This window comes from Typopeltis vanoorti, chromosome 8 (assembly GCF_054136105.1).
Source record: "Typopeltis vanoorti isolate ZY-2024b chromosome 8, IOZ_Tvanoo_1.0, whole genome shotgun sequence".
NCBI lineage: Eukaryota > Metazoa > Arthropoda > Arachnida > Uropygi > Thelyphonidae > Typopeltis > Typopeltis vanoorti.
In genome coordinates, this window is record NC_143556.1 from 12,651,561 (window position 1) to 12,668,150 (window position 16,590).

General features: G+C 36.1%; 1 protein-coding gene across 1 annotated transcript in view; it reads right to left on the bottom strand.

The window, feature by feature from the left end:
• The window catches only part of crb (cell polarity complex component crumbs), a 439,435-nt gene that overhangs the window by 189,258 nt on the left and 233,587 nt on the right, over positions 1 to 16,590 (bottom strand). The window contains exon 11 of the mRNA XM_090397137.1: positions 15,047 to 15,598. Within this exon, the coding sequence (XP_090253263.1) occupies positions 15,047 to 15,598 (552 nt within the window). The remainder of the gene's footprint in view (positions 1 to 15,046; positions 15,599 to 16,590) is intronic.

A 16,590-nucleotide genomic window follows, 5' to 3' on the forward strand; every position in this document is an offset into this window, starting at 1 on the left:
CATGTGGGTATATAGTGATGTCAAAACACCAAATAAAGTTACTGACATCAAGATTACCGATTAGTGATAGAATTAAAATATCTAATATGCATTCGATTCAAATTGGTATTTTATTTTTTCACTCATGAAAATCAAAACCCACAGGCTGGCAGCACACAAAATCGCACAGCAGGCCACATGCAGCCCATGGGCAGTACTCTGGACAGCCTTGGTATAGACAATAGGCTTTGAAGAAGCTAACATAGTAGACATTTAGGACTTGTTAATCAGCTATGATGAGACACTAACAAATGAGACTTGCTTCTTCATTAACAGTTAATGAAGCAACAAGTAGTATATGGTTCAGAAAATAATGAAAGGGCTCCCCAGAGAGGATATTAACAAGGGATTTCTCTAATGGTTTAAGTGAAGTGACTCGTGATGACATCTTATTGGAAAATTATCCAATTTTGGACAAAGCTGCCTACCGAAAAGGTATCTACTTTAAGCACTTTAAACTCTTGTAGTGAGAGTGATTCTACATAATCATGAAAAAAAAAAAAAAAGTAGGACAACCAAACCCAAGATTTTTCTTTTTGAAAAAGTTTGCAAGGATTGTTGTTCAGTGTTATTTTTCATAATACATTTTGAGTTTACTCTTAACTTGTGCAAAGTCTCTTTTAATATATGTGATTTTCATTTTAGGTATATGAATACACAATATCCCTGCTGTGGTATTTCATCCTCCAGTAATGAGGTCTCTTATAACAAACTAAAGTTCTGGAACACATCTACTTCATTTGCTGAGGTATTACTGTAGATTGCAGGATGCATTCTTATACCAGCCTTCACTGTCACAAGATTACATCCTGTGGCTTTGCATGGCCTGCAGTTCATGTATAAGTTGATTTTCTACCTAGTGCTTCATTCATAATGTTACTACTTGGAAAGGATGATATTTAAAACCTTACTGACTAGGCCAAGAAATATGGTATACAAATGTGTTTGTATACCATTTAGAGCCTCCATAGCTTGGTTGTTATAGATGAAGCCCTTTGGTCAGAAAGACCTGGGTTCTATTGCAGTCAGTGACATGAGGAACCTTTATCTGGTCTCTTTCAATGAAAGGTGAGTTAGCCAGTCTCATGTGGAGGTAGGGATTTTTTAACCCAGAACAGGCAAATCAGCCCCGTGAACACGTGCATCTACAGACATAGGACATACTGAGAAGCTTAGGGGTCAATTACCTTATCCTCGAGACAGTTGCAGTTAATAAAAAAAACCTTGACATTGTAAAATGTAGAAGAGAAGGATTAAGAAAGAAAGAATTGTATACCATTTAAAATTATGTTGCAATTATAGAATTTGAATAATTTCTACTACAACAGAAACTGAAGTGAAAATGGCTTTAGGAGGAAGGATTTTTATTTTGGTAAAGATATAGCAGTGGAAATTCCAATGGATATACAGTTTGTTTGAGTACAGGTTTAATGCACTGAAACTTTCCTAACAATTTTCCTAACAGGGAGCCTGGGGGTTTTGATTTCACACAGTAAACTAAATGCAACCATTTTAGAAATTATGGACTTTACAACCGTGCTATAAATAACTCTTTATTTCCCAACGTTTCAACCTTCATATATACGAGGACAAGCTGAGTTGCATTTCACACAGCTAAAAAAAACAATCATTTGATCACCGGTTACTCTACTGGCATGACCTCTAGTGGGAAAAAAAAAAAATACAGATAAAATTACGAATTAACTAATTAATTAGAAACTACATCAAAACTAAATTCTATTTAGAATAACATGAGAAAACCATTCTTTCTTATAGAAGGTTTTCTTGCAGTAACAATGATGTTCTATTTTTAACATTACAATTGTTATTTTAGATTTAGGATTCTCTTAGAGAGAAAAGAGAAAGGTTCTGTGGGTAGAACATGTGCCTTCCATATGTTTGGGATTTTTAGACCATCATTATTTTCAGATTGGAGTGGTTGATAAGAATCTCACAGGCTTCCTTAAATTTGCGTTCATACCATGTTTTGGTGTGATGTAAACAATTGCTGCTTTTCCAGTCAATTCTATGTAAAGTGTTCAAGGCATGATCAGAAAGGCCAGCTTCACCATAGTTATTATGTTTAATGCGTCGTTTATGTTCCTTTTGTCTGATAGGAATTGTGCATCCTGTTTCCCCTATATATCATATATCACAGATGCAATAAATACGGTATACTCCAGGGTGGGCCAGCAGAGGGAGTGGGTTTTTGGATGAGTTGAGTAAGCTCTTTAATTTTGAAGGAGGTTTAAAGGTGGCCTGATGTCCCTTAAATGTAAGAAATGGCCACAGTTTTATTGTTGTCTGGTTTATCTTTGTTTTTTTATTGAAATCTTGTAGAGAATTTTTGTTAATAGTGTTTTGGCTGTAACCATTTTCTAGAAAAGTATTGCTGATAACTTTAAATTCATCTTTCAAAGCATGTTCATTGGAGCAAATCTTCAAAGCCTTGTTTTTTAGAGTATTAATGACACCTAGCTTTTGTGTTGGGTGGTGGTAGGAGTTTATGTGTATATATTGGCCAGTATGTGTTGGTTTCTGATAAACAGTGAAGGAAAGACTGCCAGAAGGAAGACATGTAACAAGTGTATCTTGAAACGGAAGCATGTTCTGTTTTTCAATCTCAATTGTGAACTGTATGTGTTTGTGTTGGTTGTAGGTAGCTACGGAAAGTGTCTAGTGTCTGGCAGCCGTGAGGTGAGATAGCAAAAACATCGTCAATGTATCTAAGCCAGACTTTGGGTTTTAAAGGAGAGAAATCTAGAGCATGTTGCTGAAAATGTTCCATATAAAAGTTGGCATTCTCGTAGATAGGCTTATATGTTGGTTATGCATTTCTAAATAACTTAGGGAATTGAAACAACGTAGATGTGAATATAAATTAAATAATACTTTAATAGATATCTCCGATATTTCGGCAATGTCTCATTGCCATTTTCTAAGGAACTTACAAAAGGCAGGAGCACAACAGGCTCTAACAATATAGCAACTGGAAATGAAGATATGAAGCTATCTTTCTCCTAGAAGTCCTGATGGTGCCCTCTGGTGGGCTAAGTAGGCATTCTTGGCCGTTGGGCTGAAGGTCTGCTGATTTATGCCTCCCAAATTTGGGGCAGTCGCATACAACCAAATTTGTTGAGGTTTGGAGAGTTTCTTAGGGCAGAGGCTGATTCCATAAATAATCTTTCAAATTTATATTTGCTCCGGTGTATTATTTTTGCTTTCTTCCACCGTATTCTGTGGCGAGTATCCAGAGCATGGTCTGCAAGACCAGAATGGCTATATTTGTAAAACCGGATGTAGTCCTTGTGTTCAGAAATTCTGATATTCGCTATCCTGCCTGTTTGGCCAAAGTACGACAGTTTACAACTGCAAGGGACCTGGTATACACCAGGTAGGTCTAGGGGAAGTGGTTGGTCTTTGGTAGAGCGGATAAGGGATGCCAATTTTCTGTAAGGCCTGTAACAGGAGGTGAGGTTATGTTTTTTTTAGAATTTTGGTAATTTTTTCTGAGGTGCCTCGGATGTAGGGAATGATGATGGATTTAGAGAAATCTTTTTTGTGGAGGGGGGGGGAGGAGGGGGGCTGTGGTTTGTAGGTTTTAATATTTTTTGGATTTTTTTTTGGGGGGTAGCCATTGGCTGAGAAAGTGTTTAGGATGTGATTTAGTTCAGTGTTAAGGGCTATGTCGTTAGAACAGATTAGTTTAGCCCTGTTGTATAGTGTTTTTTACCACTCCATATTGTTGTGAGGGGGGGGGGTGAGATTGTTGGTGGATGTATCTGCCTGTATGGGTGGGTTTTCTGTAGACTGAGAAAACCAAAGTTCCATCAGGCTGGCGGGTGACTAGTGTGTCTAGGAAGGGGAGGCAGCTGTTTTCCTCTTTTTCCAGGGTGAACTTGATTCTGGCGTGTTGGTTGTTTAAGTGTGTGAGGAAGGAGAGGAGTGTTTCAGAGCCATGTGGCCAAATAGCGAACATATCATCAACGTAGCGAAGCCATATGGTTGGTTTTTGTGGGGCAGAAGCTAAGGGCTTTTTCCTCAAAGGTCTCCATAAAGAAATTGGCTAAGGGTGGGGAGAGTGGTGAGCCCATGGCTGTCCCCTCTATTTGTTTGTAGAATTTTCCCTGCCAAACGAAATAGCCTGAGTTCATTGTGAACTGAAATAGGGCTGAGATATCGGGAGAAAATTTAGCTTGGATTAGCTCTAAAGTTTCCTTGAGTGGGACATTGGTGAATAAGGAGGAGACGTCGAAGCTGACCATTATGTCATTATGTTGGAGTGCAAGGTTTTCTATGCTGGCTTTGAAGTGGGCTGAGTTTTTTATGTGTGATGGTGTGTTGCCAGTATAGTGTGTGAGCTCTTTGGCTAAATATTTAGCTAATTTGTATGTGGGGGAATCAATGCCATCCACTATGGGACGTAATGGCACATTTTCTTTATGTATTTTGGGGAGTCCGTAGATACGGGGGGGGGGGGGGTATAGAGTTAAACGGTTTTAATCTGTTGGTAACTTCTACAGGCCAAGAAGTGACTTTCTTAAGGAGGCTGTGAAGTTTTTTAATTTGTGAGTTGGTGGGATTGTAATTGATAGGGAGGTAAGTAGCCCGATCTAATAGGAGAGCATTCAGCTTACCTTTGTAGTCCTTTTGGTTAAGTACTACAGTTGCATTTCCTTTATCCGCTTTGGTGATAACTAATTCTTTATTATTTCTCAATTCCTGTAGGGCTTCAAATTCCTTGTTGGATATATTGGTTTTGGGTGGTTTTGCTATGGAAAGGACACAAGCTACATCCAGTCTTACACTGTTGGCGATTTGATGTGGAAGGTGGCGGATTCCTCTTTCAATCTGGATCATAATATCCTCACTTGGTATTTTTTTGGGATCAATGGTGAAGTTGTGGCCACGTGAAAGCACGTTGAGAGTTTCAGGGTGACTGAAGAAAGGTTGATTACGGTGTTGGTAGCAAGTTCTGGATTGACGGTGGAATTCTTTTTTATTATTAATTTATCGAATTTTTTCATCTGTCGGCTTCGTATCTTTTCAAACTCTTTGTCTGCGGAGGTACACGAGACGTCATGTAAAATTGTCCACAGTTCTTGATTCAAAGTGCACGAAAGTTCCTCTTCGAGGGTACGAATAGCTTCGTTAATTTTGGCTGAGCCTAACCGCGTGGCGGTGATTTGTTCGCGTAGTAACGCGTAGCTAGCGCGGTTGTATATACAGAGCGCTTTTTGCGAAACAAAACGGTGCTTCAATTTCACACAGTTCGGGATTACCTTGTTATTCCAAAGACCAACCACTTCCCCTAGACCTACCTGGTGTATACCAGGCCCCTTGCAGTTGTAAACTGTCGTACTTTGGCCAAACAGGCAGGACAGCGAATATCAGAATTTCTGAACACAAGGACTACATCCGGTTTTACAAATATAGCCATTCTGGTCTTGCAGACCATGCTCTGGATACTCGCCACAGAATACGGTGGAAGAAAGCAAAAATAATACACCGGAGCAAATATAAATTTGAAAGCTTATTTACGGAATCAGCCTCTGCCCTAAGAAACTCTCCAAACCTCAACAAATTTGGTTGTATGCGACTGCCCCAAATTTGGGAGGCATACATCAGCAGACCTTCAGCCCAACGGCCAAGAATGCCTACTTAGCCCACCAGAGGGCACCATCAGGACTTCTAGGAGAAAGATAGCTTCATATCTTCATTTCCAGTTGCTATATTGTTAGAGCCTGTTGTGCTCCTGCCTTTTGTAAGTTCCTTAGAAAATGGCAATGAGACATTGCCGAAATATCGGAGATATCTATTAAAGTATTATTTAATTTATATTCGCATCTACGTTGTTTCAATTCCCTAAGTTATTTAGAAATAAAAGTTGGCAATAGTAGGGGATAATGGCGAGACCCATGGCTATGCCTTCTTTTTGTAGGTAGAAAGCATTTTGCCATACAAAATAACAATGTAATACATGCGCAATGACATGACAATGTATCACTCTGGAAGTTGTGAAAACAACCATCAAAACGGAGTTGGAATAATAATAAACAAAAATATCAATAAGTCACTGTTGAGCTACATCCCTTACTCAGATAGGATGATGTTATTAAAACTGAAAGGACAACCACTACATGGTAATCTTATACAGATCTATGCCCCTACTGCTGACAAGAGTGATACCGAGATTGAAGAATTTTATGATCAATTAAAAGAACTAAGGAAAAAACACAAAAAAAAGCATGATATTAACATAGTTATGGGTGATTTCAATGCTAAAGTTGGGAAAGGCAGAAGTGGAGATGTAGTTGGCGAACATGGACTGGGCACAAGAAATGAGAGAGGTGACTGTCTTTTTCAATTCTGCCAGGAAGAGGAGCTAATAATCACAAACACATGGTTTAAGCTACCACGTCAAAGATTGTATACTTGGCGATCACCACAGGATAATAATGGGGAAATATAGTCAGAAACCAAATTGATTACTTGCTAATTAATTGATTTCGAAGTTCTATAAAGAGTACAAAAACTTATCCTAGTGCAGATATTGCTTCTGATCATAACCTACTGGTGGCAGAGTTACAACTTAGACTGAAAGCTATACTTAAGAAACATCAACAAAAAAGGTTTGATTTGGGAAAATTAAAAAACACAGAGATAAGAAGCAAATTGAGTCAAGATCTGAATCAAGAGGTAGCACTTATCAAGAATGATGACATCATGAGGGTTGATGAATCGTGGGACAAATTGAAATCTGTCTTCATAGAGAAATGTACCAATACCTTATGTCCTAATAGAGCAGTAAAAAAGAAAGATTGGATGACTGATGAAATTCTTTCTTTCATGGATCAATGCAGATCATATAAAAATCATGATCCAACAAAATATACAGAGATTCAGAAAATTTATTAAACACAAGATCAAAGAAGCAAAAGAAATCTGTATGAATGAAAAATGTCAAGAAATAGAAATTCTACAGGAAAAAAGCATCACAATTTTAATCTACACAAAAAGATGAAAGAAACCTCAGGTATATGGAAGAAAAAAGAATTTTGTATCCTTCGAAACAAAAAGGGAGAAATTATATCCAAAAAAAGGATGACAAAATACAAGAATGGGTGAAACATATAGAAGAACTCTTTACTGATAACAGACAGAACCCAGAAAATACTTATGAACATATGGAAGGTCCATGCATTCTAAGATCAGAGGTAGAATGTGCACTAAACTCAGCTAAAAATGGTAAAGCCCTAGGACCAGATAGAATACAAGCAGAAATAGTAAAGTTATTAGAAGGTGACAACATTAACATATTAGTAAAGCTATTTAATAAGATCTACGATACAGGCATAATCCCTCAAGACTGGTTACAGTCGACCTTCATCATGCTACCTAAAAAAATAAATGCGAAAACTTGTAATGACGATCAGCCTAATGAGTAACGTTCTCAAAATGTTTCTGAAAATAATTCAAAAAAGAATATACAGAAAATGTGAAGACACCATCAGTGATACCCAATTCGGCTTTAGAAATGGCTTGGGAACAAGAGAGGCCCTTTTCTGTTCTTAGATCTTATTTCAAAAATGTATTGACCAAAACAAGGTAATATTCATTTGCTTCATCGACTTCGAGAAAGCATTTGACAAAGTCCAACATACTAAAATGATTGTACTATTAAAAAGAATTGGATTAGATAGTAAAGACATCAGGATCATTGAAAACTTATATTGGAACCAAAAGGCATCTGTTCAAGTTGATGACGTTATTACAGACTTCATTAACATCAAACGAGGAGTAAGGCAAGGATGTGTGCTGTCACTTCTTCTTTTTAACATCTACTCAGAAGCCATATTTCAAAAAGTCTTGGAAGGAAGAAAGGAAGGGATTAGTGTAAATGGTGAAATCATCAGTAACATCTGATATGCCGATAATACAGCTCTTCTGGCTGACAATATTCAGGATCTTCAAAATCTTTTGGAACTAATAAATGACGAGAGTGAAAAAATGGGATTAAAAATAAATATCACCAAAACTAAATTCATGGTCATAAGTAAAGAAACCAATTCTTAATTTAGCACTTTCTTTAAATAGGAAACAAATAGAAAGAGTGGCAAGTTTAAGTATCTCGGATGCTGGTTAAATGAAGATTGCAATCCAGAAATGGAAATAAAAGTTAGAATTGAAATGGCAAGAAAAAATTTTCTCTTGATGAAATCGACACTGTGTAATTGCAGTTTAAACTTAGAGCTTAGAGTAAGCATGGTTAAATGCTATGTATGGTCTGTACTACTGTACGGTGCAGAAACTTGGATGTGGTTATACAGACGAATATTAAAAATCCAATGGACAGCAAAAACGTCCAATCAGGAAGTACTGGAACAAATGGGGGAAATCATGTGAACTTTTAGATACCATAAAAAGAAGGAAAACTGCATATCTTGGTCACCTACTTCATAATGAAAAATATAAGATACTTCAACTGATTATAAAAGGGAAGATAAATGGAAGAAGAGGGACAAGGAAGACAAAGAAAATCTTGGCTGGCAGACATCAGACAGTGGACTGGTATGAACTCTGAGAGACTGCTCAGAGTAGCTGAGAATCGCTCAAAATTTGCCAAGGTGGTCGCCGACCTCCGATAGGAGATGGCACTCAATAGAAGAAGTTGGATAGCTTTCTGAAGTTGCACCAAGTGCACCGCTAGCTATTGGGATGACTTTGGTATGTTTAAGCCACAGTTGATCAACTTAGATTACCAGATCTTGATATTTAGTAACTTTTTACCAGTTCTTTGTTATTATCACTGGGTACCGCGATATCAATAATCCAAACCTGTCGTGCTCGATAATTGTGATGTCAGGTCTATTGTGTTCCAAATGCTGATCACTTTCTATTCTAAAGTCCCAGAGAATTTTTGCTGTTTCGTTTTCCAATACGGTCTTTATTTTATGCTGCCACAAGTTATCAGAAGTAGGAAAGCCATATTTTTTGCATACATGCCAATGAATTATTTTGGCCACTTGATCATGGTGGTATTTATAATCAGTTTGAGCTATCTTGCTGCAGGCACTGATTAGATGTTCTACATCTCATCTTTCTGATCACATCATCTGCATTTGCTGTTATTATCAATGTTCAAAATTTTTGCTTTGATTGCATTAGTTTGTAATGCCTGTTCTTGAGCTGCTAGAATAAATCCTGTTTCTTTTTTAATGTATCTGTATTTTAGCCATTGCCACGTCAATTTTGTCCTCAGTATCTCGATGAAATTGACCATGCAAGGGTTTATTTTTCCAGCTCACGTATTGGTTATTTTGTTGTTCCTTTTTGTGATTGGATTTGTTTCCTGTTGCTTTTAGAAGGACCTCTTGTGCAATTGCTTGAAGCATTGGCTCAGAGCTATTATCGTTGTAACTTTTTAAGGCTAACTTCTTCTACTTCCACAGTCTGTCTCACTTGCAGCAGAACCAGTCCACCTATTGTCTTCGGTATGTACAACCAGTCAACATCACTTCATGGACGTAATGCATATAGTAATAAATTTCTAAACCGAATATAGTGAACTATAAAAGTATCGGCAACTACTGGCATAAGCTAAAGGCATAGTACAAAGTAGGGGCAACTCGTAGCAAAGGTGGATAAAGCTCGATCACTATTCTTAGTATTTCCCATAATGTAAAACCCATCTCCTAGGAGATGTATGATGTTATACATTATGGTGGGAGGTCACTACCCAGACCGGTTTCGACCTTTATTGAGATCTCATCAGTGAGTAGGCAGACCAAATTAATATTAATACAAAGGGTATAGCGAAAAGAACTTATATACTTTGCTATACGAGTTTTCAAAAAGGAGCACCCATTAAATTACTTAAATATATATAAAGAGTGAATAGGCTTCACATGAAGCCTATTGGCTCTTTATAGGCTCTTTTTGACAACTCGTATATCAAAGTATATAAGTTCTTTTTGCTATACCCTTGGTATTAATATTAAATTGGTCTACCTACTCACTGATGAGACCCCAATAAATGTTGAAACCAGTCAGGGTAGTGACTTCCCACCATAATGTATAACATCATACATCTCCTAGGAGATGAGTTTTATATTACGAGAAATACTAAGAACAGTGATCAGAGCTTTATCCACCTTTGCTATGAGTTGCCCTACTTTGTACTACGTGCTTTAGCTTACGCTAGTAGTTACCAATACTTTTATAGTTTACTATATTCGGCATGAAACTCTTTGATTCTGATCTTTGAGTTTCTTATTTGGTTTTGAAACAATGTGGGGTGTAATATTCCCTTAATTTAAATAATGTTACATAGCCGAAGTGAAGCCTATTGGCTCTTTATATATATTTAATTAATTTTCTAATTTTGCGGTCTAGTTTGTCCAGATCATCTTTTGTCCAATCTATTATGCCAGTTGTGTATCGGATGACTAGTACAGCCCAAGAATTCATTGCTCTAATTGCATTTAATCCATTTAATTTTGTTTCCAGAATATTTCTAACTCTTTTGATTTACTCTGATGCTGCATATTGTTTAACTTTCGAGTGGAGAATATCATTGGCTTCTAATATTCCTAGGTATTTATAGTGTTCGTCAGCTGAAATTGCTTTTATATACTTCTCTTGATCAAAATTAAAATTGCTAGTGTCATTCATTTTTCCTTGCTTAATAGATAAAATTGCACATTTATCTAAACCAAATTCCATTTTGATGTCCTCACTGAAAATACGAACTGTGTTCAGTAAAGAGTCTATTTGCTGGGTTGATTTTCCATATAACTTCAAGTCATCCATATATACAATAGATGGGAAATTTCAATTATAAATTTAGTTTAATCCTTTATCCAAGTGTAAGCAAACAAAGTTTCCGCCTGAAGTATCTTCAGGACTGAGGCAACCCGTGGTAAAGGTGGACCAAGCTCTCATCCCTCCTTGTCTTAGTATCTCCCATAATGCAAAACACATCTCCTTGCAGACATGTATAATGCTATGCATTAAGGGAAGGGTCACTACCCAGACCATTTAGGAATTTCATATCCAAGTTTTCTTTTCCTCAGAATCATAGATAAAGATATCAAAGAAATGTTGAAGAGCAATGATGACAAGGAATCACCTCCACGTTTAATACAGATATCTCCAAATCGTTCATTATTCATATATTAAAATTGTTTTCCATGATTTCATAGCAGCAGCCAGAAATGAACATATGTTTTTGATAATTCCAAATATTTGTAGTGATTTTAGGATCCAGGAGTGTGGGAGGGAATCAAATGCTTTCTTATAGTCTATACATGCCATGTTTAAGTTATTTTTTCGTCTTTTTGAATTTCTGAGAACCATTTTATTAATAAGGATCTGGTCTTTTGTTCCTCTGGATTTTTGAAAATTGCTTCTTTGTTCAATTGGATAAATCTGATTATCTGATAAGTAGTGGTATATGGAATTTGCTATGATTGCAGTGAACAGCTTAAACATAGTTGGTAGGTATGTTATTGGATGATAGTTACTTGGGTCTACACCCTTATCTTTCATGTAAAGAAAAGTGCACCCAGATATCATCCAGTCTTCCACTAAGCCTGACTGCAACAAATAATTAAATTGTTCTGCCATTCGATCATGTAGGCTAGTTAGATGCTTTAACCAAAATCCATGTAGTTCGTCTTTGCCAGGTGCACTCCAGTTTTTTAATTTTCTAGCTTGTGCATTGACTATTTGTTTAGTGATAATGACATTTTGCATTTGTTATGTTTCATTTCTGATTCTATTTCCTTAATCCATGAGGCAGCTTTACTGTGTTCAATAGGATTATCCCAGATTGCCTTCCAAAGTTTGAGTGTTTCTTCTTTTTCTGGTGAATGATTCTTTGCATTTGTATTTCTCTGGAGAGACTGAAAGAACTGACGTTGGTTCTGTCGAGATTGCATATTTTGCACACGTTGGTTTATTCTTGCTTTCATATCTTTTAATTTTCTGTGCAGCTATAATTCTTTGTTTTGGCTCTTCGGTAACTTCAGCAATTGTTTTGATGACCAAATTATATGTATTAATCAGTTTGTTTTTGATGTGATTAATTTTCAGCCGCCCTTCTTTAAAACTGTTTAAGCTGCTCAAATCAGCTCGGAAGTTTGTTGACTTTCCAAATGGATGCAGATTGTTTCATTCTTGGCTTTTGTTCTTGCGGTTTGCAACCACGCTTCACTGTAACGATATAGGCTGTGCTGTATAGGAGTTTGTTTGTTTCCTTTATGCTGTTGGTAGTGATGGGTTTAATCACAGCATTTGCATCAAAGATAAGTGGTGGCTGTTCTTATACGGTCATTTATGGAGTTCATATGTTCCAATATCCCTGACTTAATTTTACACTGCACTATTATTATTATTAATTACAGTAATACCCCGAAGTCATGTGGTAGGTGGGACCAACAAAAAGTGCGTAAGTCGAATTCATGTAACTCGGGGTATAATTTTGCATGTATGTTTATATATACAAACATACAATTGGGGTCAAAGGTTTACAAAAACACCTATGTTTTTTAAAAAATATAATCATAATTGTAGTTTTTCATACATAAAAAAAGAAAGTTTTTTCGATATCAATGGTCTCATAAAATCTAATAGATTCATCTGATGGCATAATGTCTTTTTCTTGTCACGCAAAATTTCTTCACAGCAAGCTAATAATGTTTTTATTCCTTGTCTTTTGGCTACAATTCGTTCCTCATTAGAATCTATGTCCTCCGAAATCTGTAAACCTTTCTTTTATGATTGTTCTTACTGTGGATTCCTGTAGATCAAACTTCTTTGCTAGCTCACAAATTTTCATTCCGCCTTCAAAATCCTTAATAATGTTGAGTTTTGTTTCCAAAGTCAATGTTTTTCTTTTCTTGCTAGCTGTAGAAGAATCGGACTTGCTTCTTTCGGACGACATTATTATTTTTATGTGATAAAATTTTTATCAAGAACATAACATTAAACAATCGTAAGGTTTGTAGACTATAAAAATTGTATACGAATGGAGACCGTGCGAAACACGTCAGTGCTTGTTCGCAGCATGTGCGACACTGGCAAATGCAGCCGGCACCAGAAAGATACGACTAGTGGTGAGGCGTGAAGTGGGACAGGAATATGTACACATAAGAAACCGCATAACTGCAGATTCGTGTAAGTCGGGGTATGACTGTACATTATTATTATTATTAAGAGAAACCTCCAGGGAGTTGGGGACTCATCAAGGGAGGACACATACTTCACGCACATTCTTGAATTCATTCACACTGCTTACACACACAACATCCAATTACATTATTATTATGCACCACCCTACGAGAGAAAAATCTAGCCCTCACCCCCTTCTTAGTGGCATTCATTCTCAGCTTCCAAGGATGTGCTCTTGTCCTTTCTCCGCCCTTCATAAATTGAAATCTTCCATCAACTGAAATCCTGTATGACCCTTTCAGAAGTTTGTAAGTCTCAATCATATCACTCCTCTTTCTCCTGTTTGCTAATGTCTGTAGTCTACAAATTCTCAATCTATCTTCATAATCAGTATTCCGTAATTCCATAAAATATTCCACATCCTTATCTTTATAGGTGAACGTTCATTTCAGCATTGCAATTATCTTCTGAGTTGTATTTGCAATCTTTGCTACATGGCCTCTGAACTTCAACTTCCTCTCTACTAACACTCCAAGATCCCTAGCATCATCAGTTTTTTCAAGCATAATCTCACCAATATAAATGACATTGGATATTTAATCACGCAGGAATGGACCTCAATATCATAGGTTGGTCATCATAATCAGGGAAGTGTGGAGGTGGAGCAGAAAAGACTGTACTCCAGAATTTGACAAAATCATCATGTAAGTCTGCTAGAGGTGGAGGGGAAGCACCATCAAGTATGGTTTTGGCACATTGTCCTCTATTCTTTTTATAGAGGGCCTGCATACTGCATAGGCCCTTCAATTCTAGCCTGATTTACAACTTAAATATGAATTGTGTATTTCTTGATAAATGTCCCATTTACACCATACAACTGTAGCAATTTGAACAGCTTTATTCTTGGCACCTTGTCATATGCCTTTTCCAGATCTACAAAATTTAAACACATATCTTTGTTATATTCCTATGATTTTTCAATTAGTTCTCTTAAAGTGAAAATCAGATCTTAACAATCTCAATTTGGCTGAATCTAGCTCGTTTTTCTCTAAGTTTCCTTTCCACAATTTCTCTCAGCCTTTTCTCAAGTATGCTTTCATAAATCTAACCAGGAACACCAAGCAGGTAAATTCCTCTGTAATTTTCACATGCAGTTTTATTTCTCTTTTTGTAGATGAATACTTTGAGAGTTCTTCTCCAATAATGTAGAATTCATCCCTGTAACCTGTCCTATTGCAAACCAGGTCCTGTAAAACTCTTTCTACCTCCATATTTGAGAATTTCTGTTAAATATTATCTACTCCAGCTGCCTTCCCACATTACCGTATTTTGTCATCTTTTCCACCTGAAGTATTAATACGAGTGTATATATACCCCCCCCCCCCCCAACTGCATTCCTCTTTAATGTTTCCTACCATTTTACTGTCACTGCTTGTTTGATTTACCAATCTGTCAAAATAATTACTCCAGAATATAGACCATCTTAATCTTCAGTTTTCCTATTACCTTAATCATCTCTGGTTCCCTTTATGGTTCTCTTTCTTACATTTATAGGCTCACTCTCCTCCTACAGTTCACCACTGAAAGCTACTTGATTTTGATTCTTTATGAAACTTTTGCACATACTTTCCTTTGGAGAAATTCATTCAAATGTACTGACTATCCTAAATATTCAAATATTCAAGATGTTTTAATGTTGTCCACATCAGCATAATATTTATAAACTTATACAAAATACAAGGAGGCTTGGCTCCATTATTAGGAAGAAAAATATGAGTTATAAATCAAATGGCATGAAATTGTAAAAGTTTATAAGAAACTCATTATTACTTACCCATTTATCAAATCTATGCATACACCACTGCTAAGACATGGTGAAGATTCACATTCATTAATATTAACTTCACAGTCACCTCCAGTGAATCCTAATGGACAGATACAACGATATTCATTAATACCATCAATACAGGTTCCACCATTCACACAAGGCAGAGGAGAACATTCATCAATATTTACTTCGCAGTTTCTTCCAGTAAAACCAGGAGCACAATCACATCTGTAATCACTGATAAGATCAACACATGTTCCTTTGTTGAGACATGGATTAGAAAGGCACTCATCAAATTCAATATGACAATTATGACCAGTAAAACCAGGAAGGCAATAACACAGATATGAACCATGATTGTTTTTACAAATACCATTTTTACATGGAAAATCAAGGCACTCATCAATATCAACTTCACAGTTTTTTCCAGTTAGTCCCTGTGGACAAATGCACTCATAGTCACCAATTTTATCATTACATGTGCCATTCAAACATGGACTGCTTTCACATTCATTTATTTCAATAGAGCAGTTAAAACCTGTATAGCCATTACGACATCTATGGTGAGAAAAAAAAAAAAAAAAAAAGTAAATGAAATTTGTTGAGGCATATGTATTATTTTCTTAAAAAAACTATTATTATTTTAAAAACAAACAATTTTCCAAACAAAATCTTTTTTTTTTTTTAAAAAACTTTAAGAAAACACAGAAGAATATGCATAATATAAAGGACTATTCTAGTAAGAAAAATAAATATAACAAATTATATTTTCCAAAAAAAAATCCATGTTTTTACTGTTTTTCCTATTATCATTTAATGACTACTTCTTGGAATGGTTCTTAGACACAGAAATATTCTGCACACAATACAGCACCACTAATCAGTTTATGAAACTCCTATTGACTTATTGGAACATATCATGAAAAAAAAAAAAAAAAAAAAAAAAAAAAATGGAGGTGATTTTGGGAATGGAAATTTTTTTTTCATGGTGAATGTGACTTTGCATAATTTGTCAAGTCCTGATAATTCAACTTTTACTAGATAAATATTGTGAAGGGAAATTCATATAGTCAAAGTTGCACATGAACATGAACGACTCTTGATAACTTTTTTTATATATAAAAAATTGCAGTAACTAATGCAGGTACAAGCATTTAGTAAACATTTACACTGCATTCATTTTTTATTCTTCTCAAAAGAGTACCATATAACACGAATTATTAATAAAGTAATCAATCATGCATGAATTGTAATTTTTACCATTGATTATTATATTTGATTAACGCGATTTTGATATAAGCGGTAACATTGAGGGATTAATCAATTGCGTTAATCAAGGGATACCTGTACTTGGTTTAATCCTTTATCCAAGTGTAAGCAAACAAAGTTTGCACCTGAAGTATTTTCAGGACTGGGGCAACTCATAGTAAAGGTGGTATGACTTCACATCACTTGCCTTAGTATCCCATAATGCAAAGCACATTTCCTTGCAGACATGTATAATGCTATGCATTATGGGAAGGGTCACTACCCAGACCAGTTTCAACCTT